The sequence below is a fragment of the Strigops habroptila genome, chromosome Z (assembly GCF_004027225.2).
Source record: "Strigops habroptila isolate Jane chromosome Z, bStrHab1.2.pri, whole genome shotgun sequence".
Classification (NCBI taxonomy): Eukaryota; Metazoa; Chordata; class Aves; order Psittaciformes; family Psittacidae; genus Strigops; species Strigops habroptila.
In genome coordinates, this window is record NC_044302.2 from 84,796,596 (window position 1) to 84,823,558 (window position 26,963).

General features: G+C 44.8%; 1 protein-coding gene across 4 annotated transcripts; it reads right to left on the bottom strand.

The window, feature by feature from the left end:
* Positions 1–730: 730 nt before the first annotated feature.
* Positions 731–11,971, bottom strand: ISL1 (ISL LIM homeobox 1). 4 transcript variants are annotated; one of them, XM_030470541.1, is made up of 7 exons: positions 11,790–11,971; positions 11,559–11,667; positions 10,519–10,708; positions 7,282–7,541; positions 5,038–5,324; positions 3,454–3,621; positions 731–1,211 (listed from the first exon to the last, which is right to left on the bottom strand). In XM_030470541.1, exons 2-7 carry the CDS (start codon positions 11,584–11,586, stop codon positions 1,095–1,097), a joined length of 1,050 nt encoding a protein of 349 aa, XP_030326401.1. In that variant the 5' UTR covers positions 11,587–11,667; positions 11,790–11,971; the 3' UTR covers positions 731–1,094. The 4 variants fall into 4 exon arrangements, with proteins under 4 accessions (XP_030326401.1, XP_030326402.1, XP_030326400.1 ...); XM_030470542.1 differs by having other exon boundaries at positions 5,038–5,321; positions 11,790–11,960; XM_030470540.1 differs by lacking the exon at positions 731–1,211 and having other exon boundaries at positions 1,329–3,621; positions 5,038–5,321.
* Positions 11,972–26,963: the final 14,992 nt, after the last annotated feature.

Consider the following 26,963-nt stretch of genomic DNA (forward strand, 5'->3'; position numbering starts at 1 on the left):
AAAAATAGTCAAATGACATGAAAAGTGGCAAGTCTTCCGATAATAAATAATAAATTACTTTATAATTTTGCAATGCAAGAGCAAACAAAAGGATTTTTTTTCTTTTTTCCTTTTCATTTTCCTTTTTTTTTTTTTTTTTTTATTTTTTCTCTTTATTTCTAGAGAGTGAGAGAGAAAGGGAAAGAGAGAAAAACAGTCGTTTTAACCAATGACTATACACGTCTTTGGGGAAGGGGAAGGTTCTTGGACAGACACATTTCAAACACAATCCCGAGACGCTTTGTGGCAAAATAGAGGTATAACTTGTTGCAATGTTTTTATAAATTGGTTTTTAAAGAGGAATTCAAAAACCTATTTTTAAATCGCTTCAGACTTGATAAAGAGAGTGGATCTCAACCAAACAAAACCAAAACCCCGCTACAGTACATGCTAGAAGAGACCCAGGAAATATCCCCATATTAAGAGTCAACTAAAAACAACATTGCAAACCAATGCAGCTCCACCTTCCTGCAATGAATCTTTCAACAATTCAGGGCTACATCGTCTCTTTCCTGATGATGGAAAACCTACTGGAGCTCCTTTTGGCAAGGCAATCACCAATATAGAAACAGCACCGTTCTGATTGGGAGAGACTGGATAGAAGGTCCCTCTACCTTGGTTTCTTCCTAAGATGTGCAGTCAAATGAACAGATAATTTTTTTTTTAACTTTTTGTTTTGTTTTGTTTTTGTGAGCCACGAGTACGAATCCTTTACGTTTTGAAAACGTCTTTTCGATCCTCCTCTGATCATTGAATAGCGCGTGGTTTGTTGTTGGGTTTCTTTTTCTCTTTTTTTTTTTTTTTTTTTTTTTTTTTTTTAAGTATTCTGGTAAGATCCCATGATTGTCTTCACAGTGTTGCTACCATATTACCTTGTCTTTTCAAACATGACTCCGTTCATTTCATGGAGCGGTTCCTTGCTAGGTTCATTACAGGGTTGTTAAATACTTTTCCCCCCCTAAATTTCGGAGTCCCAACACGATCACTTTCCCACTCTCTCCAACAGGGGTGAGGGTAAGGGCAGAAACAACAACAGAAATCTGAATGAACGTTCCTCATGCCTCAATAGGACTGGCTACCATGCTGTTAGGTGTATCTGGAAGCTGAGAGGACATTGATGCTACTTCACTTCCAGTAGAATTGGAACCGGGTCCTCCTTCTGAAAAATTAACCTGCCAAAAAAAAAAAAAAAAAAAAAAAAAGGAAAATAAAAAGAAGGGAAAAAAAAGGAAAAATAAGAAAAAGAAGTATTGTTACAACTGTAACAATCAAGGATGAGTACCAGGCAAAGAAGAACGCAAAAATAAATACACAGGCATGCAGCCGAACGGCCTGACATATCTCCACAGGAGGCTGTGTCAGAGTTTGTTGCTTTGTTTAGCTTCCCCACTGACTTCACAGGAATCTTCTTCAGGCCTTCGGCCAAATCACCGGAAAAAAAGCAGGTTAAAAAAAAAAATAAAAAAATCAATATAAATGAAAAATCAAGCAAGTAAACAAACAAACCTATTAATGAGGCCTTCTTCCCTGTCTTGCAAGAGTGGCAATCCCAACAGGATGTTCTAGTAAATTATTTAAGAGTGCATGTGTTTTTTTGACACGAAACTGAAAGGTTACTTTTTTTCTTCTTTTGTGCACATACTAAAATAAATCTGGAAGGAGCATCCAGGAGCAGAAGGCATTTGAAACTAGCCATCCTCTTTCATTTGTGATTTGAAGCGGGTGCTATCTCTTTTTAACGACAGTCTGTTTGATAAAGAAGGTCACACTTCTCCATCCTAACGTGCCCCGCGGCTCCCGTAGGTTTGGGAGCAGCGATGGGTAAAGGCATGATTTGAAGGGTGGAGGTTTACTAATGCAAAAGTTTTTCATTGGCACCTATTTAGCTGGCCGATCCTGTGATTAAGGCCTTCTCCAGATTAGAGACGTTCTTTGAACGGTCGATGAACTGTCTGTTCCATCCACTGTTCTGTATTTTAACTCTTTTCAGTATCGGACATTATGTTATACATATATATATATATCAATCTTGATGTGTCTATCTAAAGGTCTACCTACCTATACGTGTGTGTGTATTTGGGCTATCCATCTTCTGTCCTTGCCCGCCGCCCCTCTTTTTTTTCAGAACTACTCCATACAGAAACTCACTGCATCAGAAGTTTTTAAGGTCACCTATTCTGTTAAGGCACAATAAGTAAGGCAGCCGAAAGAGATTATTTTTTTCTTGTGTCTGCTTGACAGCTTGACTAAAGTAGAAAAACCGGTGGTTGCTCTAGAGGTAAAATGATGCAAACAGCCCTGATTCTGTGTTAAAGTTTCCCGGGAGAGCACAGTGTGGCAGGGGAGGGAAGCAGGCTGCAGCTCGCCACCGGGCAAAAGAAAGCAATCCTGCAAGAGGGAGTGGCACTGAAAAGGTCTGAAAATAATCCTTGACATAGCTACAAGCCTACATCTTCCATTGCTTCATGTCCGAAAAATGCCCAGCAGATCGACAAATGGTCTATATGTTAATTTTTCATCATTAGCTTTTGGGTTTTGAATCACTGAAAAACGTACCTTATTATTTTAAAGATCCAGTTTTAACGCATTTAGGCCAAGAAATTGAATTAAGGCTGAACTTCTGTCCTTAATCCACCTTGTTGGGCCTAAGTGTTAGATTCTATGGTCCCTTATAAGCTACCAAGTGATGTAGGCATGAGGAAGTGAGTTAAGAACAGAATTATTCTAAGAGGTCTGTTTTCTTTCGGCTTGAGGCAGTTTGTTATATTGTTCGAATTTTTCACCTGAATATGTACTAATAGTTCCCTTTCCAAGCAACATTTAATGTAAGCTATATGTATGTATATGTTTGCACGTATATATGCATATATAGCTATATGAAGTCATATCTAGAAGTATCTGCTTAAAACAAGGACTTCAAAACTTTAATTAAGCTATTCGTGTTTGTGTGAAAAGAACAGCTGCACCGGCTGACATTGCAATCACCTATTTAAAATTTACCCTACCTCAGAAAGGCAAAATTGGTCCGAAGGGGGGAGGGGCGAGTTTTAGAAAAGGCTTTCACAAATGTGCATACAATTGACAAGTGAAGAATGTTTTAGTTCTCTGGATCTCTCAGTTTTCAGGGGTGTGCGAGCTGAGTTAAGTCTCAGACCTGAGTCAGGCCTGATCCATCTCTCTCTCACCTCAGCAAGAGCCCTGCTGTGCCCTAAGCTAGGTTTCACACCAAGAGCTGTGAAATCAATCCAGTTCGCCACGTTTACAGAGTGTTGTCATGCTCACCTTGCAATTTCAGGAAAACCCGGCTAGTCTGGATGGCTCATCTCTCTGAGGGCATCCGGTACCTTTAGGGAATCCCCCATTGCTCTGCCCCGGGTACCGGCTGGCCTGCTCCGACTGGGAACCGACACTTACTAGTTGCTGAAAAGCAGGTTGGTCTATGTCACTCTGCAGTGCGAAGTCGCTCAGTACTTTCCAGGGCGGCTGGTAACTCTGCACCTCCACCGGGTTCGCCTGTAAACCACCGTCATGTCTCTCCGGACTAGCAGCCACCATCGGAGTTCCTGTCATCCCCTGGATATTCTGTAAACAGCCCAGCAAAAGATGTTTATGAGCTTGGTTAACTTTATTGTATATAAGCGCTGAGTCAATAAACTGCTTTCTATCTTATCTATACAGTCGCTTGTATTTGCTTTGTTAATCTGCTGTGAATGTCTTACTCTATTCTACTCTAGGTCAGCCTATTTCTACCTGCTGCATTTATCACGGTGGAAGTTTACTTTCTTTCCCTTTAATCCTCCTATTTCTCTCAAGGCATACCCCCTCCACCCCAAGCTTTCTTAAACACGAACACTCTCTATCTTGGCTGCCGAGGCACAAGAAACGGTTAATCATGCTGCCTTCCTATGCCTTTCTATTTCGCATCCAGGCGGGTTTTGTTTTGCGTGACCTTAACTGTATCGTATAACCACGGGACGGCACCTGGGGTACGTCTATCCAAAACACAAAAAAAAAAGAAACTTCAGCTCTCCCAGTACTCCCTGTGGTGCAAGCACTGTGTACAAAATAACTCCAAGCCTCGACGAATAGATTGTTAGGGCGAGTTAATAACATCGTGTTTTATTGCATTTCAACAGGGTAAAATGAAACTCCTCAAATTCCACTTAAATAGGCAGCCTTATGAATTAATAGTCATTCTCAGGTCAGTCAATATACACAGGGAGAAAAACAGACTCTTCTTCAAGTGGATTAACAACAAGGAGGGGGGAGGGAGGAGGAATTAAAAAAAAAGTTGGCTTAAAATGGAGAGAGCCAGTTTGCTCTGCTGTGCCCAGCGCTTTCCGCTTGTTTGCAGCACATGTGCGTATGTCCACAGGCAAGAACTCAATATATTTTTTCACCATGACTATATATAGTTTAAGTAACTTGTAAACACGACGATGATTCCAAAAACTTTGCATTGCATTTGCCTTTTTCTACAGTAAGTGAATTGACAAACACACACATGCACACTGTAGTATGTAAAGTGCTAAGAAAATACATCAAAATTCCCTTTTACTCATGGGTTTTACTTCTGGGTTTACTCCCGCGTAAAACCATTGAAGAGGGCGAAAGCATCATTTTCCCCTCGAGGACTGCTTTGCGTTTGCAATATAAATATCACACAAGGCTGGGCTTATTATATCCCATAAGCTCTGCAGGTCGCAATTCATGCTGCAGAGAAGTTACTCTAATCTGCTGCGTATCCTTCAGCCCCACAAAAAGACATGCGTTGGCTTGAGCAGCCTATACCGGCTTCTCGCTGTGGTTTGTTTTAATTGCACTGGCGACAGAAACAAGCGGATGATAGTTAAGCAGTATCATTTTCTTTGTTCTAAGGGAGCTCCCGCAAAATCAAAAGCGTCAGACCGACCCCGGAGGCTGGCCAGGCTGGACGCAGCCCAGGCGTTTCTCCTTGGGAAGGGAGGCAATGCACGGCCAGAAGCTGAAGCCACTTACAGTTTTGTCATTGGGTTGCTGCTGCTGAAGTTGCTTCATCATAATGCTCCTTTTTTTGTCCTTGCACCGTTTGTTTTGAAACCAAACCCTGATGACCCTCGGGCTGAGGCCAGTCATTTCTACCAGTTGCTCCTTCATGAGGGCGTCAGGTCTGGGGTTGGCAGCGTAGCATGTCCTCAAGGTGTGAAGCTGTTTTTCATTAAGGACAGTCCGGACTCGGGTGGTCTTCTCGGGCTGCTTGTGAACGTGGGGTCGCAGAGCTGGCTGTCTGGCAGAGATAGGTTCTGCTGTAAGGGAAGGGGAAGGGAGGAACAGAATCCCCATGAGTAGGAAGCAGGGAGTCTGCAGAGGCTATGAATCTAAGCTAGTGGGACAGGGGGAGGCGAGGTAGTGGGGGGGGTGGGGGGCTGTGTGTGGTGAACCCTCTTTTCAAAAGGCCTTTCAAGCAGCCAGATCTATCGGAGCTCCTGTAGCCTCCTCTGCTTTATACGCCGGTAGAGTGACAGGACTGACATTTCTGACTCCACAGATAATTAATTTGCAAAAACAAACCACCCCCCTAAAACCCTTAATGACAGAAGCTTGAACCTGTGTGAGATTTGTCAGGAGAGGGCGAGTTCGCCAAGGTGTGCGTGCGCTAGGGAAGGAGGGGGAGGGTTTTATGTATTTATTCCCTGACAAATCACCAAAACAGATTATTGGCCCTAAAATTAATGAAAGAATACTTCTTATATTAATCATATTTTGGGTCTGCTTCTTGTATACAGAACCTAGCTCAGTTTAGCCGAAGGCCGCGATAACGTGCAAGAGCTCCCGGCACTTTGATGCTTCCAAATAGAAGCAGAACAAGCCAAATCCACTGCATCATGACGTTGGAGGAAAATCCTGCTACAGCCCAGTATCCCAGAGCTTGGAAGACGTAGTCTATCTTAGAAAGTGGAGGTGCTAAATTAATTTATGTCGACTTTTGATAAATACTTGAAAAAAATAGGAATGTTTCGACAATTCTTTAAGCGGGAAGCAAGCCTAAAAACTTGTGGAAACCGCCAAGAAGGGCTTACCTACGCGTATTTATATCAAGAACTGAAAGTATTCGTGTGATTCTGGTATTCTTATGTGTATTGTGTAGCTGTACCTATGTAGATGTAATTTGAAACACACACACCCCTTCCCCCCCCCCCTCCCCCCCCCCCCCAAATCTGGTTAGCTGATATTCAGAAGTGTTCGCTTTTGTACAGTCGGGTTCCGACTTTTTTGACTATAACAATAAATCAGCAAATACTGATAAAGACGATACGAAGCTTCAGATCTTAGCAGTGTTGTACCTGCCGACACAGTATGCCTTTCGGAGACATGTACAAACATGCTGTAGGGAGCACGCAGCATCTCTACACAATTCTGCCGTGATCAGATACGGGATTAGTTCTCCCTGTATGTAGATATGTCACTTGAAAGTGGCTCAGAAGCGGGAAACGAGCCCGTTTAAACAGAGCTGTGTTTGTAAACAACTTTTCGAGTTACATCTACTTGCACAGCAATAACGCCGGCCAACCTTGCTTTGTCCAGCCTAGTTTACCTCAGAAGGGTGCCCTTCCTAAAGCTAAGCGTCTCTGAGTATCCGATGTGCTCATCGAGAACTAAAAATGTAAGTAAAGTTGTAAGGTGGGGCGACTGTGAAGTTACAATGCCGAGTTTTAAGATTAAATTCTCATCAAATCACATAAAACGTTTCAAGAAGGCAGAGTCACTTTAAAAGGCAATTACCGAAGATTAGCTTGTTGACAGTTTTAAATTACCGCCTAAGTGCTCGCCTGTAGTTATGAAGTCTATCTCTCCTCGGACCTCGCTTCCTCGGGTTCTTAGTTCCACACGCTCCGGAGGCAGAGAGCTCATTGCCGCAGACCTGTTCCCTGCAGCGGCTCGTCCCTCTCCGGCTTAGGCCACCGGCCTGTCCCGGGATGGGGTGGGGGGCACACACAGGACCCCCGCACCGGGTGCGCGGCCGGAGCGGGGGAAGGTTCGGGGGTGGGGGGCCGCGCTCCGCACAGGTGTCTCCACCTCACGCGCACCGCATGCGCGGGCTTTTCTCGTGGCCGCCACTCCGCGGGCGCGCACGCCTGGAGCCGCCTTTCCGCGGGGTTGCAGGACTGGGTGCAAGCGGCGGCCCCATTCCCTCCACAGCGGACGCCGCTCCGGGCTGCGCGAACCCCGCGGGGTCCCGCGGCGCCGGGTGCGGGGCAGTACCTGCCATCTGCAGCGGTCGGGCGGGGTGCAGTGGGCTGAGCGGGTCCCCGGCGCCCAGGCTGGCCCGCTCCACCACGTCGTGGTCCGCCCTGCAGAAGAGGCCGTCCTCCCGCAGCGCGAATTCATCGCCGGGGATGAGCTGGCGGCTGCAGGCCACGCAGCGGAAACACTCGATGTGGTACACCTTGGCGCGGGCACGCATCACGAAGTCATTCTTGCTGAAGCCGATGCTGCACTTGGCGCACTTGATGCCGTATAACCTGAGCAGGGCCCAGCCCAAATAGAAGGAGAAGGCAGGGAAAGAGAGAGAGCACGGGAGGGGGAAGGGGGAGAGTAGGGAATAGATGAGGGGGGAAGGAAAGGGAAAAAGAAAGAGAAAGGTTTTCACTCCCGCTCGTGGGCAGCCCCGTGGCCCCGCGTAGGCGCGCCACATACAGTCCACTAGTTAAACAAGCCTTAAAAATACAGAAGCCAGAAGACGAAGGGAATAAATCGGGTTTGTTTGCTGCCGGTGCCCTGCCGTGAAAGGCGATGAGGACCCGGGCACATCGGTGGGTAAGGAGAGGGGGTAGGGAAGGGGCGGCGGAGATAGAAGGAGAAACAGGGGTAAAAACAAAAAATCGACCCCCTTCCTTCCCGAGGAGATGCCGACCTCTCCCTCCCGCCCCAGCGCCCGGGCTGCAGCAGGCGAGGGGCCGTCCCTGCCCTCTCCTTCCCTCCCTCCCTCCTTATGGCGGGAGGACCTAACCTAGCCTGGGCTGAACCGAACCGCCCGGGTACACCGGCTAAACGCGAGGCTCGCGAAGCTGCCATCCACTCCTCACGCGGAAACATGCCAGCCTCTAAACCTAAAGGTGTTATTTTTGCAAGGAACGAACTCGGTACTTCACGCTTGATGCATGCCGGGGCTGCCGGCCACTCAGCCTCTGGGACCCCGCGGCAGGGGCGACTCTGCCAGCGGCGGGGGCCTCTTCCCCTTGTCCCCTGTCACCAGGTTTACTTTATACCCACACCTTCTTAGATATACATATATGCACGCTCACGTATATAGCAGTGAAAATCCCAGCCGCCCCCCACCAGAAGGCATTTTAGGTGCCTTGGCTCTGCAGCCTGCCCCTTTCTCAGCTCCCCCGTCCCGACTCCCCCACCCGACGCTCCCACCTTGCGCCGGGGCTCAGGCCCTCCGGCACGAGTGAAAAGGCAGCTTCTCGCTGACAGCCCCACGCCGCAAATAATGGGTTTCTGGCGTGAGCAGCAGGCGCCTCGTCTCCCGTGGAGGAGAGTGGAACAATTCAGCCATCAGCAGATGAACGTGAGAAAACGCTCCAACTCGGGTGCCTAGAACTGCAGAGTCTCTCGGCTCCCACCGAGTGCTCCTCTGACAGACTCCTTGGCATTAGGTAACATTAGCATCTTTCCGCAAATGTGCGAGTACACGCACATATGCACGCACACGATCGACAGAACTGTGAAAGCTTTTCCTAAAGCTGAGCTAATATTCAACCCATTTCCTCACCGGTACACTTCCTTAGAGATAGTCTGTAATGTATGCATGTGGGTGCAGATGTTTATTTACACACAACTTTATCTGCTGTGTCTAGAGAGGTGTACAAATCTATATGTAGAGCTACATATTTCTGAATTAAAAAGTTTTGAGAAGAACCCCCCTCCACAAACAAACAGCTAAATAGAAAAAGAACAGAGCGATTGCAGAGTGTATGCATTAACAGGTACAAAAGTTGGGGGGTGCCCACATGTCTGACAATTGTAGATTGGGTCACGGTCTAATTCAAAGACGACTTGCACGTAACGTACCTCTTATTTTAAATAATTGTAGCAAATTTAATGTTCCGAGTATTAACTTAAAAGAGATGCCCTTTTTCTTTTTTTTCACCCGCTGAGTTCTAGCAGGAGGTAGGTGAGCACGTTTCAGTACAAACGTTTTCCTTTCATTTGAAATTAGAGAAAGGGCAATATTTAAAAGCGCAGTTCCAAAGTGCGTTTAAAAGTAAAGAAAGAAATAAAAAAGGGGGGGGGGGGGAGAAAAAAAAAAGTGGTCTGTTTTTTGCTATGGTAAAACTTTGAGCAATTCTCACAATAGCTTGAAGGAATGAGCTGTTTATGAATTGTGCACTGGAGGAGTCAAGACTCAAGTGCTTTATTCAATTCAGGATTACAAAGAAACTAGAAAAGATACCTTCGGTGGATAGGTAGGTACTTGATCCCAAAACTTTCTGTAAAAAGATAAATACTGCCCATACCTCAGTGTCAGGCAAAGTTCTGGTTTGGCAAACCCAGTAGGCGACACTGAAACGGATCAGCATGACCCAGGAGCACAAATAATAAACACACTCGAAATTCCTCCTTTGGTTTCTCTATAGTGTCAGGATTGGCAACTCTCACATTTTATCAGTTACCAGATTTTAATGTGAGGAAGGAAGCAGTTCCATTATCTAAATATACCCAATTGTTCGCGAACAGATGATGGGCAATTTGATCTGCTCTGTCTAATTCATCAGTACAGATAAGATAAGAAAGAAAAGGCAGTCAGATATCACCAAAGGGGTTAATATTTAAAAAGATTAAATGTCAGTTATTTTAGAGAAGAAACATTTCGGTCTAGGTTTTAACCTCCCTATAAAAGGATCCTTCATTCTAAAGGAAACTTCGGTTTTGTTTTTGTTTTTCTTTTGCCTTTTTGTTTTTGATAGGCCGAGGTTAAATAGGGGGGGTTGTGTGTGTTGGGTTTTTTTTTTCTTTTTTTCCCCTGTGGATTTATTTTGCGGCATACATGCTCGAAGTACCTTTCTTATGAATGCCTTTATGCCTTTGGAAAAACTCAGAGGCACACATTTCTCAGGTTCTGTTAAAAAGCTATCAGTTCCGCGTTGCTCTTGCTATCTACACTAAGAAAATATGCTCCATTACCTACGATTTCCCACTTTGTTAGAATCACAGGATGCATTGCCCAAGTCCTCGAGAAGGTCCCAGTCCCTAGCTGTTCCGAAAGTGGGGTTTTTATACAGAAATTTGCATTTGAATCTGTGGAATAAAAAACTTGACAACTCTTTTTTCCTTGCCTGTATATCTATGGCAATATCACTTAGAAACATCACAGTTGTCTTCTCAGCCTCTTTCTCACAATTTTTCCTCTTCCTGCCTCCGTCAGATTTATAAAGTTAAATAAAAATTAAAAAGAGAAAATCACCAGAGAATTAAACAACGTAAATGGCGTACCTGATATAATCTCTTTTACAGTAGGTTTTGCCATCCCTAACAAAGCACGTACAGGTCTCGTCCAAATACTGATTACACTCTGCACACTTCAAACACGCCGCATGCCATTCCAAATCCGGAGAAACCCTCAGAATATACTGATCGTGAATTTGATTGCCGCAACCAACACATAGGGAAATCAGGCGTTTTTCTGGAATGAAAATAAATACATGATTGACTAACCGTTTGCTCTCCTACAGAGATAAACACACTTTTAGTGTCGTTCCCTTATAGGGCGTACTCTGGGAGCGTTGCTCTCTCTCTCTCTCTCTTTTTTTTTTTTTTTTTTTTTTTTTTTAAGAGTATCACACTTTTGGATGGTAATTGAAGTGTGCCAGCAAAACCATGCCTCGTTCAGAAAGGAGGCAGAACATATGCTAAAATGCAGATGTGAACAGTCTTCGGGGTGAAGGTTCTCATTTCGCAAGCCTTGCACGGAATCAAAACTCTAAACTCCCTTGTTGCTTTATTTTCATTTTATTGTTTGCTTGTTTGCATGCCTTGCCTTGCGGGGAGAGCACCTGTATGTTTGATTTCATTTTTTAAGAGGCTCTGACTGGAAACGATGGACGCATGTCTGGGTGCACTTCCCATTCAGCCCTGTGCCACCGAAGAGGGGACTAGAGGCTGCCGGCAAGGACAAGCATCTTTACGGTTGTCACTTGCTCTCTTTTGCAAGTCTAATGCCAATTCCCCTACACGGACGAGGTGCTGTGTAGTCAGACAGCCTCACTGCGGTCTAGCAAGAGAAGAATTTAAGGCTCCATGCTTGGAGATCCCGTTTAAATCCTGTCTGCTCCCCAAACTTTAAAAAGAGAGCAGGACCCCAGGCTATTAACATACAAGGCTAAGAAGCTAAACCATAGCAAGCACGCAGGCATGGCAACAAAGGCACCTTCTCTACCATTCAAATGAACTTCAGCTCTTTAGCAGTTCGCCTGCCTGACACGATTACAATAGATAGTACATTTATTCCAACAACGGTAAAAATTCCGCCTTACTTTTTGGTGGGTCTCCCATGTCTCCCATATCTGTAAGAGGGTGTAATGTCCACAGTGAAATGGTGTACGGTTTCGTTTTAAGACCCCAAAGTAGGTTTGAGAGCTGTCGCTAAAAATGAAAATAATAATTTAAAAAAAAAAAAGTAGAAGTATTAATAACAAAAGCGAAAAAAAAAATAGACACTCGAAATAAAAAAAAAAAAAAAATTAAAAAGCAAAACAAGACACCACCGGCGCGGGAAATACTGTCAGGGCTGTGGAGAGAGAAGGGGGCGTGCGGTGCGGGAGGGCGCGGAGCGGTGCGGGGCGCGGCGCCGGGGGGCGCGGCGGGGTCCGGCCGCGCGGCGCGGAGCGGTGCGGTGTCGCTGCGGTGCGGTGTCGCGGTGCGGTGTCGCGGCGGTGCCGAGCTGGGCGCTGGCGGCTCGGGCACTCGCCTCGCCCTTATCTCTTACTCAAACTTCTCTGCTCCAACTCAGCCCTCTCGCCATTGGCCTGACGTCACGCGCGTGGACGTCACGCCTGCGCGGCGCCCATTGGCTGCGGGCTGCGCGGCGCAGCTGCGCTGATTATCATATTTCAGCGTCTGGCGGCGCGGCGGCTCCGGCTCGGGCGCTCGGAGGCAACTTTTCCTCACTCCTCATTTGTATTTCCCTTTATACTTTCTTCTTGTCGCTCTCCTCCATCCCCGGCGCTTATCTCCCGTCACACCTTTCATTCTTCTTCCCGGCCCCGCTCCGGCTTCTCCACCCTTCCCCCTCTCGTGCTCGCCGTGCCACATTTACCATTTCCATATATATATGTATAACTTTTTTTTTGGTGGTTTTTTTTTTGTTTGTTTTTTTTTTGTTGGGGGGTGGTGGCGTTAATCCAACTATTTCCTTTCCCGGAGTTAATCTTTCCTAGGCGGGAGCCGCTGCCCCGGTTTGCCCAGGGGACGCTGCCCTGGCCGGGGAGCGCAGGGTGGGCTGGGTGGGCATGGCCCCAGCCCCTGCCCCGAGGCGGGACTGTTTATGTTTGTCCTCCAGCCTCCTTCTCTCTTAAAATCGCGGATAAAAGCTTCATGTATTTCTGTTAAACACAAGGTCGAAGAAGGTGCAAATATTTACCTTAAATTGTCTCTCAACACTCCCTCCGTTCTATTTACGTTTTCCAATCCCTTTTAGATCTTTTTCCTTTCTTTTTTCTCTCTCCCTACTCCTCCCCCCCCCCCCCAGTCTGCAAATAGAAAAGCATCCTGTGTTTAGGCGGTTTTGTAGATGGCTGGGAATGGAGATTCGCGAAGAGAAGTGAAGAACTTCTGCTTATATCAGTGGAGAATCCCCTAAAATTCTTATTTAAAATTAAAAAAAAAAAAAAAAAGAAGAAAAAGGTTGGGGTGGGGGGAGAAGAGGCGGACTGCGCGGCTCTGCGGCGCTGCTCCCTGGAGGCGATGTGGGGAAGCGGAGACCCGCAGTCGGGCGCGGTGCAGTGCCTGAGCTCCCAGCTGCTCACTGGCGCAGCGCGCCCCGCAGTCCGCCCCACCAGGCAGCGGACCCTCATGGCTTTGGGCTCCAGCTGCCCGTTATCTGAAATCATTCCGAACCAGGGAAAAGGCAACTTCCCGGTGGGCACGGATTTCTTTGTGTATGTTTTTCGAAGGGCAGGCTCCGCTCAAGCTGTATGGTGCCTTTCGTCTACTCTCTGCGCGGAACTGTACCCTCACTCCAGCGGGTCCACCCCAAGCTCTCCTAAATCCTCCCCCCACCATCGTAAACATGTCCTCTGAGTTTGTTTAGATCCCACTTTTGTGTTCTCTTCCATATGGACTATTACACCGCCCTCATCGACGTCGTGTGTAAGTGCCCTCCAATCACTACTCATCAGGAAAACGTATTTTTTTCAAAGTCCTATTTTGTTTTCTAAGAGGCAGCCGAATTTGAGTGGAAGAAAGGCAAAGCCATATTCACAGGGAATATCTTCCCTCGGGGAAATCTGGTTGCAATGAAACAGCCAAGAAAAAGTTCTGAAACTCACATTTTCTGACGAGACAGCTACTAAAAAACGGACCTCCCTGGAGTCCTAACTTAGTTTGCAAAATATTTTCCTTCCCAAAGCTGAGGGAGCCAACGCACCCTCCAGCTTTATTTCAGACAAAAAATGGGACCCAATGTTGCCACTTGTAGAGATAACTAAGCTGGCTTGAAGTGATCTCAAGATAGTGTCAGGACGTAAAGATACGGTTGCAAACACACACAGAGTTGTTTTACATATTCGACGTTTAAATAAACAGTAGGGAATGCAACTCTGCTAGTTGATCACTTCTACATCCTAGAAACTGGCGATATGCGTATGTGTGGGGGTGTCTCTCTACATGCGTATAAGTGTGTGTATATGTATATAGACAAAAGAGACTTGGTATACGTATACTTTATAATCCCGCCTGTTAGGTGAGTAAACCAAAAGCAGTTATCAGGAATTACTGCCGCTGCTGGCAGCTTCGGACAGCCTGGCACGTGTCTGGACGGGGCAAACCTCTAGCGATGGCCAGTTTCACCTCAGTCAGCTCAGGCTGCAGTGCCGGCCCGTGCTCTCCCCCGGGCTGGGGCAGCTCCGCCGTGCCCCCCCCTCCTCCCCGCGCCCCGCCGCCGGCAGCGGCTGGACGCCCACCCCGCACCCCCCGCGGGGCCGTACTGCGCGTTCCGGAGCTCGGCGTGAGCAGAGCACCGTCGTGGCGGGTCGGGGGGTCGCGCCCCACCGGGGTCCGGTCCACAGCCTGGTCGCCCAGTCCCCTGCCAGGCTCTCCCCGCCCCGGGGCGCGCAGGCAGCGCGCAGGCAGCCCGCAGGCAGCGGGGCGACCTCTGCTGGCCGAGAGACGACCAGCCGCGGCCCCGAGCGGTGGGCGCGTTTAGGACCTTTTGTGCCTTTCCGCCGGGCACTCTGCAAGTACCACCCGCTTCTCCCCATCCCCTCCCGGACGGGGCATGGCGAGACTCCCCTCCGGCCCCCCCGGTGACCTGGTGGTGAGTGAGATGGCGGAAGATGCCAGTAATTAACAGCAACAACAAAAGAGTCATCGCAGTGACTGAGAAAAAAAAAAATCAGCGGATTTTATGAGACTGAAACATCGAAGGTGCTTTCCCATACTGTGTCCTATGCATTTTCCCCCTGTGGATGTTTGTATTTCTTTAAAAAATTGGGCCTGGTTAAAGCACCCTCCCTCCCTGCTCTGATATAGCGCTTCTTATTTTCCACCGTTATACCTTTGTTTGAAAATAATTCAATATGATTTTAATTCTATTAACCCCCTACCCCCTAACTTTGGAGGGTTTACCTACTACTCGTGGGATAGGTGACTGCACTTTAAGCTTGATCTTTGCCAATGATGTGCAATAAACGAGAAACATGTCTCCGCCCCAGCAATACAGAATTGGGAAGAAAAGGAGGGCTTTGATCAAGGGTTTTTTTTCCCCTCCTGTGCCACTGATTTGCTTACTGTGTATTCGATTCGCGTTCCCAGGAAGGCGAAGCTCTATATTTAGCCACCATCAGAATCGGGTTTAAGGGAGTGGAATAATGAGTGGAACTGCCAGTTTCAATGAATAAGGTATTTAGAGAAAAACCCTGCTGAAGGATTTCTCTTTTATGGTATCAATATACATGTGAATGGGAAGACATAAACCGGGATTTGTACATATTTGAGACACTTCCTAAAATACATGTTAATGCTGATTTGATCCCCCCCCCCCCCTTTTTTCTCTTTGTCCTTTTCTTATTTATTTACTTTTGGGGAGGTAACTGGGGGAGCCAGCAAGAAGTCGGTGGCTCTACACAGCAATCAGTAGCTTTCATCACGTTGAGGGGCTCAAATGAGATTATATCCATCCGAGGGAAGGGAACGGGGAAGGGAAAAAAAAAAAAAGGAAAGAAAAAAAAAAACCAAACCCCAACCCGACGGTGGCGATTAACCCTTTCCGTCCCGTAAGAACAGCTATAAATTCTGTACTGAGTTTGCTTAGTGGCGAAAACTAGGACGGCTTCTCGGGAGGGGGGGAAAGGAGAAAAAAAATCTGCTTTGGGAGATGATGGAAGAGGTAGTGCTGGCTTCATCACGGAGGCACCGCTGGGGGCTGGGTGAGATGCCCTTGCCTGCCGAGCACCAGGAGCGGAGGGGCGGCGGGGGCTCCCCACCCGCCCGGCCGGGCCCGCCGGCGTCACCATGCCGGGGGTCTGGGCGGGGGACTGGGCCGCGGGCGGCAGCGAAGTCCCCCCGCACACGGTGATTCCCACTGCGCTTGGGAGGGCTGGTTTTGTCCCGCTGCATCTAGGTGGCTCCGCGCAGCCTCGCCGCTCGGGCACTGGGAAAGGCTCCTCCGGCCAGCTCCGGTTTAAAGCTTTTATTGACGAGATTTGGGCCAGAAAGATGCTTTGCAAGAAGAGTCAGGGTTCAGATTTTCCCTTGCTGCCTTAAGGAAAGCGGCGAGAAGACCAGGGCTAAGTCCTTGCAATGTGCCGAGAGGGGAGAGGGGTTTCGCGCTAGGCTGAAACTGGAAAGAACGCCGCGGGGAAGTCAATCACGAAACGTATTAGCTCCTCCAGAGTGTAGGCTTTGACTCATGTAGAGGTGCGCGATCTTTAATCTTCGAGACTTAGCTACTGCATGTGAGGGAGAAGTGTACCGTAACAGTGCTAAATCTATCAAAACACAAGAAAACCGTCAGTGGGCTTCTGCGCGCCCAGGAAACCCTCGTGATTTAAAAAACCAATTTGGCTTATTAAATCACTCTATGAGTTCAAAAACCAAAAATTAAAACAGCCATCCTTTCTGCCTGAGAGCCTTCCCGAAGTGCACTAACTGCCACAGGACGGTCCAGCGGCGTCGGCCCCGCTTTAATCCGGTCAGAAATAGGCACACTGTAACGGGGAGGGCAGGCAGGGAGGAAAGGTCTTTGGCAGTTGGAAGAAAATAAACCCTCAAAAATTCGGGGGTTGAGGTGTTGGAATCCCCAAAATGGTGTTAAGAAGGCTGCAGAGAGCGGGTCGGGCCGAGCGGTCCGGTCCAGGACAGAGCTGGAAAAGTCGAGTTTCTTCTCAGCCGAGTGCCGCCTGGCCTCAGCGGCGGCAGATACGGGCGCACACGGCGGACGAGGCGGGTCGCCGATATTTATTGCTTTAAACTTTCCCCTTTGTTATCTTCCCCGTGTCAGGAAGTGTTCGAGGACAGGAAATACGGCGGCGATTTTGTCTCCGGGGTGAACAGAAATCTATGGGTAGCGAGGGAGTTTAAGGCCCGCTTTCCAGTCCCGGCTCTGGAGTGGGTCCCTCCGGGGGAATTGGGCCTTTTCGTTTTCCCCGCGGACCGTGGGGAGACGTGGGGGGCCTAGGGGAGGCAGTGAACCGACCCCGGTCCCAAAGGGCGCCCAGCTCACTTCGGGGGGACAAACTGCCTGGAGGGGGGTGGAATGCAGAGCAGCGGCATAACCCTGTTCACCCCCCCGAGTCTGTCCTGCCATGAGTGTGAGTGGGGGACAGCCCGTTCTCATGCCTTTGTAAATAGGCTCGTTCTCACTGGAAAGTTTCCTGGCCAAAATAACGTAAATCAGCGTCCCGGCTCACTGCTGCTACAAGGGTCACTTCTTCAAGTCTCAGGAAAAAGACCAGGCGCCCGGCTCTGGCGTGCGGCTTTGGAAAGAAAAGAAATAACAAAAACAAAAAGAAAGCAACAACCACCCAGACAAACTCCCACCTAAATACTTAATAGCATCCTCCTCATCAACAAGAGTAACACAGCACCACGAGCAGCAGTCGAGGCGGGCGTGGTGAGACGCTACTGTCGAGGCCTGGTGTCGCTCGCAGGCTGCGGGGCGGGCTGGGGGCACCTCGCCCCGGCCGGGGTACTCCGGGGTACCCGATGGATCGCGCCTCTCTGGGCAGCAGGCAGCGGGCAGCTCTGCTCTGCTCCGCTCCAGGCTCCGCAAAGGCGCTGCCCACCCAGCGCAGTTCCGCGGGGGAGCCCGGCTGCGCGGGCCGCCCGCCCCGCTGCCCAGGCGAGGGGCGCAAGGCGGCGGGGGGAGCTGCAAAGCCTCTCGGTGCGAGCGGCACCAGCTGCCGCGCAAAGAGCTCCTCCTGGCTGAGCGAAGGCGCCGTCCCTCGGAGGCAATTAGGCGTTCATTAGTGTCACCCACTCCTGATCACAGCCGCGTCTTTAGTGCCTCGCCAGCTCTGAAAGCGGTGTGGAAGGCACTACCCGGTTGTCCTTCCGAGGGGCTCGCCCTCCTCCCCCGCGCCTTACTGACCTTCGCAACGGGGTTTCAAACGGTACCAGAACATTAACAGGACAGCAGCAAAGGGGAAATAACACCGAAAAAAGGCGGGAGCGTAGCAACTAGAATAAACTAAGTTCGACGACTGGCAGCAGATTACTTGCCTGACGGGCAATGATCTACTTTAGACCTAGCAGAGGATATACCACCCGTCTTTGGTCATTATATTTGTTGCTTCCCAAAAAAGCACAACAAAATTGACAGCTGCAATAAAAAAAAAAAAAAAAAGAAAAAAACCAAGCAAAAAACCAAAGCAAAAAAAAAAAAAAAAACAAAAAAAAACACCCAAAAAAACAACAACAAAAAAAGCCCAATAAAAAAACCCCCAAACCAAACCGAACAACACCCCCCCCGCCCGAAAACTCCCAAACTCAAACAAAAAAAAACCCCAAGCAAAATTCCAAACCACAAAACAAAACCCAACAAACCACCACTCCCCCCCCCAAAAAAAACCCAAACCCAAAACCTCATTTTAAAAACAAACACACAGTTATCTGCATGGAGGCTAGACAGGTCGAGTTAACTAGTCAAAGAAAGTAGATATGTGCAAGCACAAAATGATGCCCTGTTAAATTAGCTATTATTGCTTAGATCCTGAAAATAAATCTTGCAAAATTAATGACCAGAGAAGCAGTAGGGAGACGTAGAAAAGAGATGAAGTCTAAAGAGGTAACAGTTAGAACTCAGTGTACATAAATACTGTAAGTACGGTGTGCTCACATGAATATCCCTCCAATGCACACATTTTGTTATACTTGTTCTGAGGACATGTTGTCTCACTACAACAGAAAAAAAAACCAAACCAAATCAAAACAAAAAACCCTTAAGAAAATTTGCATGATGCCAACGCTGCAAGTTTCAAAACTTGTTAAAGTGGCTACATGCAAAATAGGAGAATCCTAAGTTAAAGTAGTACAATCAGCATGTTAGAGGGATGAATTAAAGATATACCGTGACCTTTTGCACAATCATTTCTCATGCATGAAAGCAAAAGAAAGGGGGGGGGGGGGGGGATTTTTATGTACTGTCCACTCCTCAGTGGTCTCTGTTTTGAATGGGGGCAAATAAAAGCCATCAATAAATCATAAATCTTACACTAAGAACAAGCACGCACAACATACTTACAGCTTGGCATTTTTTCCCTCTAGTGGGACATATGCCATCCATTACATATGAAGATGAAAGCTATATCATACAATACAGTGGTATTAGGTTATATACGCATATAGATAGAAAGACAATCAGAGTATTAGTGCAATAGATTCCACCAATACATGTGTTACACATTTGTAACATTCATCTGGAGCATATAATCATTATTAAAGCTACTTGTGCTTTCCTTCTTATTGCTCAGAATCCTGCATTCAGCCCCAGCTCATGAAAAGAAATATCGTGAGTAAGTGTAGCAAGAGCTTAGGCTGCCTGTCACTGTGCTTTTTCTCTATAGAATGTGGATTTAGCATCACAGAATGGTTTGGGTTGGGAAAGACCTTAAAGATCATCTAGTTCCAACTCCTGGCCATGGGCAGAGACAATTTCTGCCTGTGTGGTTATTTACATACACATATTGTGACTTTTCTAACTCTGTTGCATGGCACTTCTGTTTTCTTGTGTGTGTAAACAAACACGTAAAGGATGAATTGAGCATCTTAAGACCCTGAAAGTATGATGTATACTTTAACAGTTTCATTGTTAAATATGTGTTCTGCAGATCAGGAATTTTTAAATGGTATCAACTTCCTATCTGCACCTAAAATATATCGCCTGAACTGCAAATCAGAGGAAATCTGATGTCTTTACAACAGTTTTCCAGTTTGCCTGTAGATTGTCTGCTATGCACTAGTCCACTTGGTTTCATGAAAGATTAGAAAGAAAAGAAAACCTCTTTGGAAGAGACAGGCCAATAAATCCGGTTCTAGCCCCAGGACTGTACTTGATGGTATGTACTCTGGGCTGTGTTGCAAGTGTAATTAGTGAAGAGGCCATGCCATTCCCACCATTGTGAAGAGCACCAAAATGAATGAGGGCCTTGAAAGAGGCTAGGCATGATCCGTTATGATCTGATCTGAAGACCATATGCCTTGATCGGAAGACTGTATTTGTGCCATGTTGTAGGACAAAATCTGTGTGTGAGGAGTGACTACAGTAAAGAGAATGAAGGCTAGCAGAAAAAATAAAAAAAGGAGTAATGTGACTGTAAGGTTAGGAGAAGCATAAGCAAAAGTATAAGGAGGGATAAGTAAAACCACAGAGGGGCAGAGGTGAGAGAAATAATTAATAAATTGAATGTAGTCCTATAGGAAACTGATAAAATAAGGAGGGAGGAAAGAAACTGATGCTGAAAATCCTACTAAAGAAAGAGCATGGCAAAAAAAGGACTGAAGGGAAGGAATTTGGAGGCAGGGCAGGAAAACATACAGAAGAAAAGCTTCTTCCTTGGAGATGCTGTGTGTGTCTGTGTTTGATGCTGAGGCTGTGACAAATCAGATGCTGCCACCAATGACAATGATTTGGCACTCAACCACAAAAGTTTTCCAGTCTCTCTGAAAATGTTTTTTTTTTTTTGTTGTTGTTAGGGCTATAATCAATCTTAATATATTTGGCATAACAAGGCTGGGTTTACATTCATTGTAACAGTCTAATTGTTTAATTATTTGCCACTTTCAGATTTGCATAATATTTCTTTCTCCTAAAAAATAAAACACCTTTTTGTTTGTTTTGTTTACTTTGTTTTAAGAAAGCTTTGCTCTTTTAAAAGGAAATAGCCCCTAACCCCCCAACCTCCCTCCCTAAAAATTTCCCTCTCTCTGTAACTCCTGTAGGTCAAAGAGGACCCCTGCTCCACATATGTGCAGAAACTAGCAGGCCTATAAAAACTTGATGTGAGTCAGCACTGCTCCATAAAAGGTCAATTGCAGCTGAATCAAGCTACTCTTAAAAGGCATCTACCACAAAGCAGAAATACGAGACAGACAGGAACAGTATAGAAAGGGATAGGTATTAATCAGAGCAAAAGGTAGAAGGCAAAGAACAGAAAACTCTGCCAAGCCTTAATACTTTTCCACTAATATGTTCAACAATATCTGTATATCCTACACAGGCTGGCTGGCTAAGGGCAGGTTGATCTTAGCTATGCAAAAGGAAGCATCTGTCAGCTATAGTATGTGGCAGATGGAGAACTCTTATCAGATTTTTTAAAACCTGAAATTACTTTTTTTTTTTTAAATTTAGAAATTGATCTGCTCTGTGATATTAGAAACCCTAATACTGGCACCACATGTTGCAGTGAACCATCTTCCACCTCTGTGTGACAAGATAAGAATGTTTTTATGATGTGTGTATGTTTGCTATACGTGGATGTTCAAAGATAATTGGAGTCAGCCTTATTTGCTTCAGGCCTCCTACCTCTTCATCTGGACTGTGCTACAAATATTACTCTGTCGATACTGAAACTATTGGGTTTGATAACATTTGCTTTCTGGTGGAAAGGAAAAAACAGTTTTATTGTAGGCATTATGATGGGAGGTCAGAATAGATGAGCTGAATAGTCCTCCCTCTCCTTCAAATCTCTGTTAGATAGCTGGCACTGTTTCTTGGTGGAGCTTCACTGATATTTGTTGTAGCACCCAGGACTCAAAAGTTGAGCAAACAGCTAACATTTTAAGGCAAAAATGAGATGTGTCAGATGCATGAAGCACCTGTTTAGAAGAACAACTGAATGTGATTTTAGAATATACTTTGAAACAAGGATGTAATTGTTGGCTTTAATGATAATGATAATACTGTGCTCATCTGTTGATTTCTCAGGGTCTCAAAGACTCAACACGGTCGTCATAACTTGGGGACTCAGTCCTTCATAATAGGGAATTGTGGATATCTGTGCACAGAGGGGCATCTGCAGGATTCAGTCATAAATTTTTAGCTAAACAACATGGTGAAGCAGGCAATAATCATTATACCCATTTCACAGATACACAGAACTGTCCTTCAGGTGAAAGAAGGTGAAACTCTACTGCCAATATTGCCAGTGGGAAGTTGTTATTGATTTATAGTGCAACATCCTGACATCTTTCTCATCCTTAAAAATCAACTGTCTCTGCATCTTTACATTTCAGCAAATAAATGGTATAATAAGGACTCCTGGGCTTAAAAGCTCTGTTTATAAAATGGCTAAGCAGTTGCCTATTTTTAAGGACTCAAGTCAGTCCAGTCTCATAAATAGCCTGAAACATAGGTTTGAAGGTAGGCACATAAAGTATACAGCTTCATGAATCTCTGTCACCTTTCATTAATTTACAATATTGATATAATTAATTCACACAGTTAATAATTGTACAATAAATTCGAATTATCAATAATAGTTACATATATAATATATAACATACTGTCATCATCATAAAAATCAAATTTTTAGTTTATTTGGGTGAAATCTTGCCTCTACACTTCAGAATTCTTACGAAAGAGGAAGAAAGGGCTTTCTGAAAGTCAGCAGTTTGAACTGTTAGTTGACTTCATGTCTTTCCTTCTTTTGGAAGAAGTGTTTCGATTATACAGGTTGGCTGTATCTAAACTCATTTTACATCTGGAGTCTTCTATAAATTTAAGAGCTCAAAAAGAAACACAGCCATGTATTTCAGAAGGACTGCTTTTTGATTTAGAGAAATAACAGAACAATAGTTTCATGATCTTTATAGAAAGCCAAGCAGGTATTAGGCAAAGGGTCTTGCAACTTGCTTCTGTTGTATGAACGTGTTTCACCTTCATTTCCTGTTATCTTTTCTTTCTGTGAGTTACTCCTATTCAGTACAGTTAAGTGGAAGAAAAATGAATGATTGAACATACACGAAGACAGCTTAGATTAACAGGAATATCTATAATAGTCAACCATGACAGTCCAGAACTGTAGAAACACATATTTTGGGGTCTAAACATGCAAACCTTTATTCAGATGACCAATGACATTGATGGCAGCCAGGTTATAGCTTTATTCACTTACCAGTATCTGCGTTATAAAAGTTTCAGTACTGAGTTCTGTGGTCTTAGTAAAAGGCTCTGTTTCATTCAGGTCAGAGCAATTTTCATATGAGAAAAAACCCAAAAGCGTAAGTATTTTTTTTCATCTAATATATGCTCTACAGCTGAGGATTTTTCTTTTTTTCTTTTTCCCCCCAGAAAGTAACAAGACTGAGTATATCACAGTCATTAGAACACTGTTCAACTAATCTATGTCCAGTCACAGAAACAAAATTTATATAAGCTTCATAAAATTGTACCTAAGACAAAACCAATTTGTTCAAACCAATTAACAAAAGTGCTTTTATAGAACAGAAAATGAGCACTGAACATTGCTTACAGACAGTCAAAATACTGTTGAAAATTGAATTCTTAGGCTTAAATATATATTAAAAATGAAGCATAATTTTATGAATCCTTTAATGTATTCCAATTCATGTTCTGATGACATAGAATCAAAATGGAAAAGAAACGAGGAGGAGATGAGAAGTGAAATGGAATTAAGTAGAGTCATACACAAACTACAGTCGATTTCATGGAAGGAGTATCTTGTGGCTAGTGAGTGGTAGTAGAATCATATATAAGTAGGGGAAAAACTGATAGACTAGCAAGTCTACTTTAGTAGAAGAATCCTAAACAGTGAGAATAGTTAAGATGTACTACTTTTTTTTTTTTTTTTGGCTTGTTCTGTCCTTTTTTAAAAAAAAAATCAATCAAATGTGCAATTAATCTGTCAACATCAACAAGATCTTTAGAAAGCTTCCAACACAGAATAGGCATTTCCACGTGAATATTTACCTTTTATGATAATCCCACTACCCCATACTACTCTTAAAAAACTTTTGGTTTGCTAAGTAAGTATCTTGATGCAATCTTCTTCATAAATTTTCAGGGACAAAATGTGTCTAGTGAATAGAACACATATAGTCTGTATAAATCTGCCAACTCACTAATATTATCATTTCAGTATCCTCTATGTAACCATCAATAAATTCTGACTTTGTAGCTAGATCTTTAACTGATTAATTGCAGGCTTTTACAAAGAAAGTTCCGCACCCCCCCCCCCCCCCCCCCCGAATATGTCTGTTACAGAGCTATTACACTCACAGACAAAAGAGTGTGCTGATACAACATTTAGCTTGCAAAACTAATTTAACATCATGGCAAGCTTTTTTGGGGTATGAAATGTTGACTATCTGAGACAATTTGCACTTTGGTTTTCTTAGGTAATGCAGGCATACGCAGACAAACTCTGAGAAACAGGCAAATAATCATTATGACTCTTCATTTCCTTGTTCTTCATTATATTAGCTAAGAAAAAAGAAAATATCCTCAATTTCTGATTCCTGCAACTGAGCCATGACAAAAAAAAAGTATAGGGTTTGTGTCATAGAGTTGTGTTTTTGGGACCTGCTTTTATAAACACTGAATACCAGGATCAATCCTACAGCTGAGCTTAAAATCACTTCTGACTAACAGCTATTGATTATGTTGCAAAGATGAACTGACCTCTGATGTGAATGTACTGCAGGTTATTTTCCTGGTGAAACAAGATTTGGCTATATATGACCTATAATTTATTAAAATCTCATTTTTGTATCCATTTAAAAGTAGATATGAAAAGACTTCCAAAAAGCTGAGGAATTGGCAGATATTGCTGTATGCACATGCTTGTGAAGAATCTCTGTTCAGTGCAGTGGTTTATGACTTTGAGATCATCCTTCAAACTCCTGTATCTTGAGATCCTAAATGCTGATGTGAGAATGCATGGCACTTTTTACAGGACTGTAGCACCATGTGTGCTCCACTGGAGTACAGTGATGCTCTGGTCACAGAGCATATCTTCAGCATGTCTTAGAGCCAGCTGCTACTCAGTTTTCTGTGCATCTGGCTGAATAAAAAACTTAACAGCTTCTGTGCATCACTGACATGAACAGGGCCAGAGTGGCCCTCAGGGTATGCCTCAGTACATTTATGATGGATACAGAAAAGTACTAAGGCAATATCAGTCTTCCCTTCTTTAAAAGCTGTGTTTCAGGTTGCCTTGAACATCATCTGAGATACTATTAGCATTACAGTCCCCAGTGGGAATCAAGGCATAGTGTGTTTACCACCATAAAAACATAATAATAAAAAATAAGTCTGCCTCAAACCTTTTAGGATCTATAATACTGATGAAGGGAAGGAGGGGAAACAGAAGTGGCACAAAAAATGAGTCTTGGAAGATTAAACATCATAAATGAAAAAAACATGGAATGAAATGGGGGTTTCCCGAGTTTCATGTTGTGGAATATCTCTATATACTGCATGCTGAATACGCATGATTGTAACTACAGTGAGAGCTAGATACAAGAAAAGTGGTGTAATCACAGTACATTTATATCTTTTCCTCCAAATTTTTTTTTTTTTTTTTTTTTGTGAGGGGTATCTGTAACCCTGGGTTGGGTGTCTCAGCTTGCAGGGGTGGAGTGCGGTACATGATCCCAAATGCATGACCACCATAATAATGTCTGCCTGCAGACAGCATGCAGATCAAGATGTTAGGAGTTCCTGCATGGGAAGCTCCTGAAAACTATTAGGTCTTCAGTCCTTTCCCTGTTCATAGCTCACCTACTCAGCTCTGGCTGAGAAAAATCTATGTATCACTACATGAGGGCCTGTAGTGACAGGAGAAAAGGGAATGGCTTTAAGCTGAAAGAAGATAGATTTAAATTAGACATTAGGAAGAAATTCTTCACTATGAGGGTCGTGAGATATGGAACAGGTTGCCCAGAGAAGCTGTGGCTGCCCCATCCCTGTAGCTGGACTGGGCTTTGAGCAACCTGGTCTAGTGGAAGGTGTCCCTGCCCGTGGCAGGGGGGTTTGGAACTAGATGATCTTTAAGGTCCCTTTCAATCCAAAGCATTCTACAATTCTAAAAAGCACTTTAGTCTATTTGGGAACAATAGCTCAGTGATCTCACCTATCACTTCTGGAAAAGCAGATCAGAAGTCCCTATTAAAAACAAAGAAACAAAACCAACAGAAAACAAAGCAAATCACAACATACTGCTGTCAGACACCTGTTATACAATAACCTAGAGATTGCAGGGCTTGGCCCACATGTATCTGAGACGACTCAAGATGACACCTTCCGTTTCCCATGAGAGGGGTCCTATCATCTTGCTGTTATTACCCTGGTGGAAGCAGGGGACATGGAAAAGGATAAGCATCTTCCAGCCTGTCTGCTGAAGACGTACAACTGTGAAGAAGAGATGAAAGTGAGAACAGGAAGAAACATGATTCTGAAGCTCAGTGATGGGTCACTGACCTGGATGAAGAAAAACCCAGACTGTGATCTCTGTCTCAAGGCTTATAAATACATTTTACTCATGGATGCATCATACAGTGGTTGGACAAGGAGCTAGGAATATGATCTTCTATGCTATTCAACCAGCAGATTAAAAAATCACGTTCCTCTGTTCTCATCTTTTGGACCTATAAATCTTTAAAATTCTTTTCTGATCTCCAAAGAAGGCAGTTAAAATGTCAGAAAGATTGTGCACACTGCACACATTAGTACAACTCTGTGCCCTCTCAGATTAAGCTCAGGTGACGCTACGTGGACCTGGGGTGGACATACTCCAAAGTCTCATCAGTCTGTGTACTTAGTTTAAGAATTTGTAACAGTACCATATACTGTCTCCTGGTAATATATCAGTAAGAACACAACAGAGAAAAGAATATTTTAAAACTGAAAGGTTCCTATTACTTGTTCACTTATTTACTGTCAGATATTTCCGAGAAATAATTGTTTGTCAGTGACACATAGCATTGTTTCTCATTGTTTGTAAGCCAAGAGAACACAAATGTGCAGTGAGCAACCAGCAACAAGGTACTTTCAATGTGACTTTTGCAACAAATAAGTGTCTGTGCTATGAGTGTATGCAGATTTTTTCATGAGTATCTGTTTTACATTAATGAATGCTTAGAAACTGCAGCAAGCAATGAATAGACAGTGGAGAAATCCCATGACTGCATCTCTCCGTTCTCCACCAACCCCTCAATGAAACAGAAATGTTGACTGAATGGTTTTATAATTAACCCATTAACAG

What these genes read in the sequence shown, in the direction of transcription:
- ISL1 (XM_030470539.1), bottom strand. Translation starts at nt 11,586, where the DNA reads ATGGGAGACATGGGAGACCCACCAAAAA. An exon ending in TGTAAAAGAGATTATATCAG is followed by an intron (nt 7,542 to 10,518) that starts GTACGCCATTTA and finishes GGCCCTGCTCAG; the next exon opens with GTTATACGGCATCAAGTGCG. An exon ending in CCGACCGCTGCAGATGGCAG is followed by an intron (nt 5,325 to 7,281) that starts GTACTGCCCCGC and finishes CTTCCCTTACAG; the next exon opens with CAGAACCTATCTCTGCCAGA.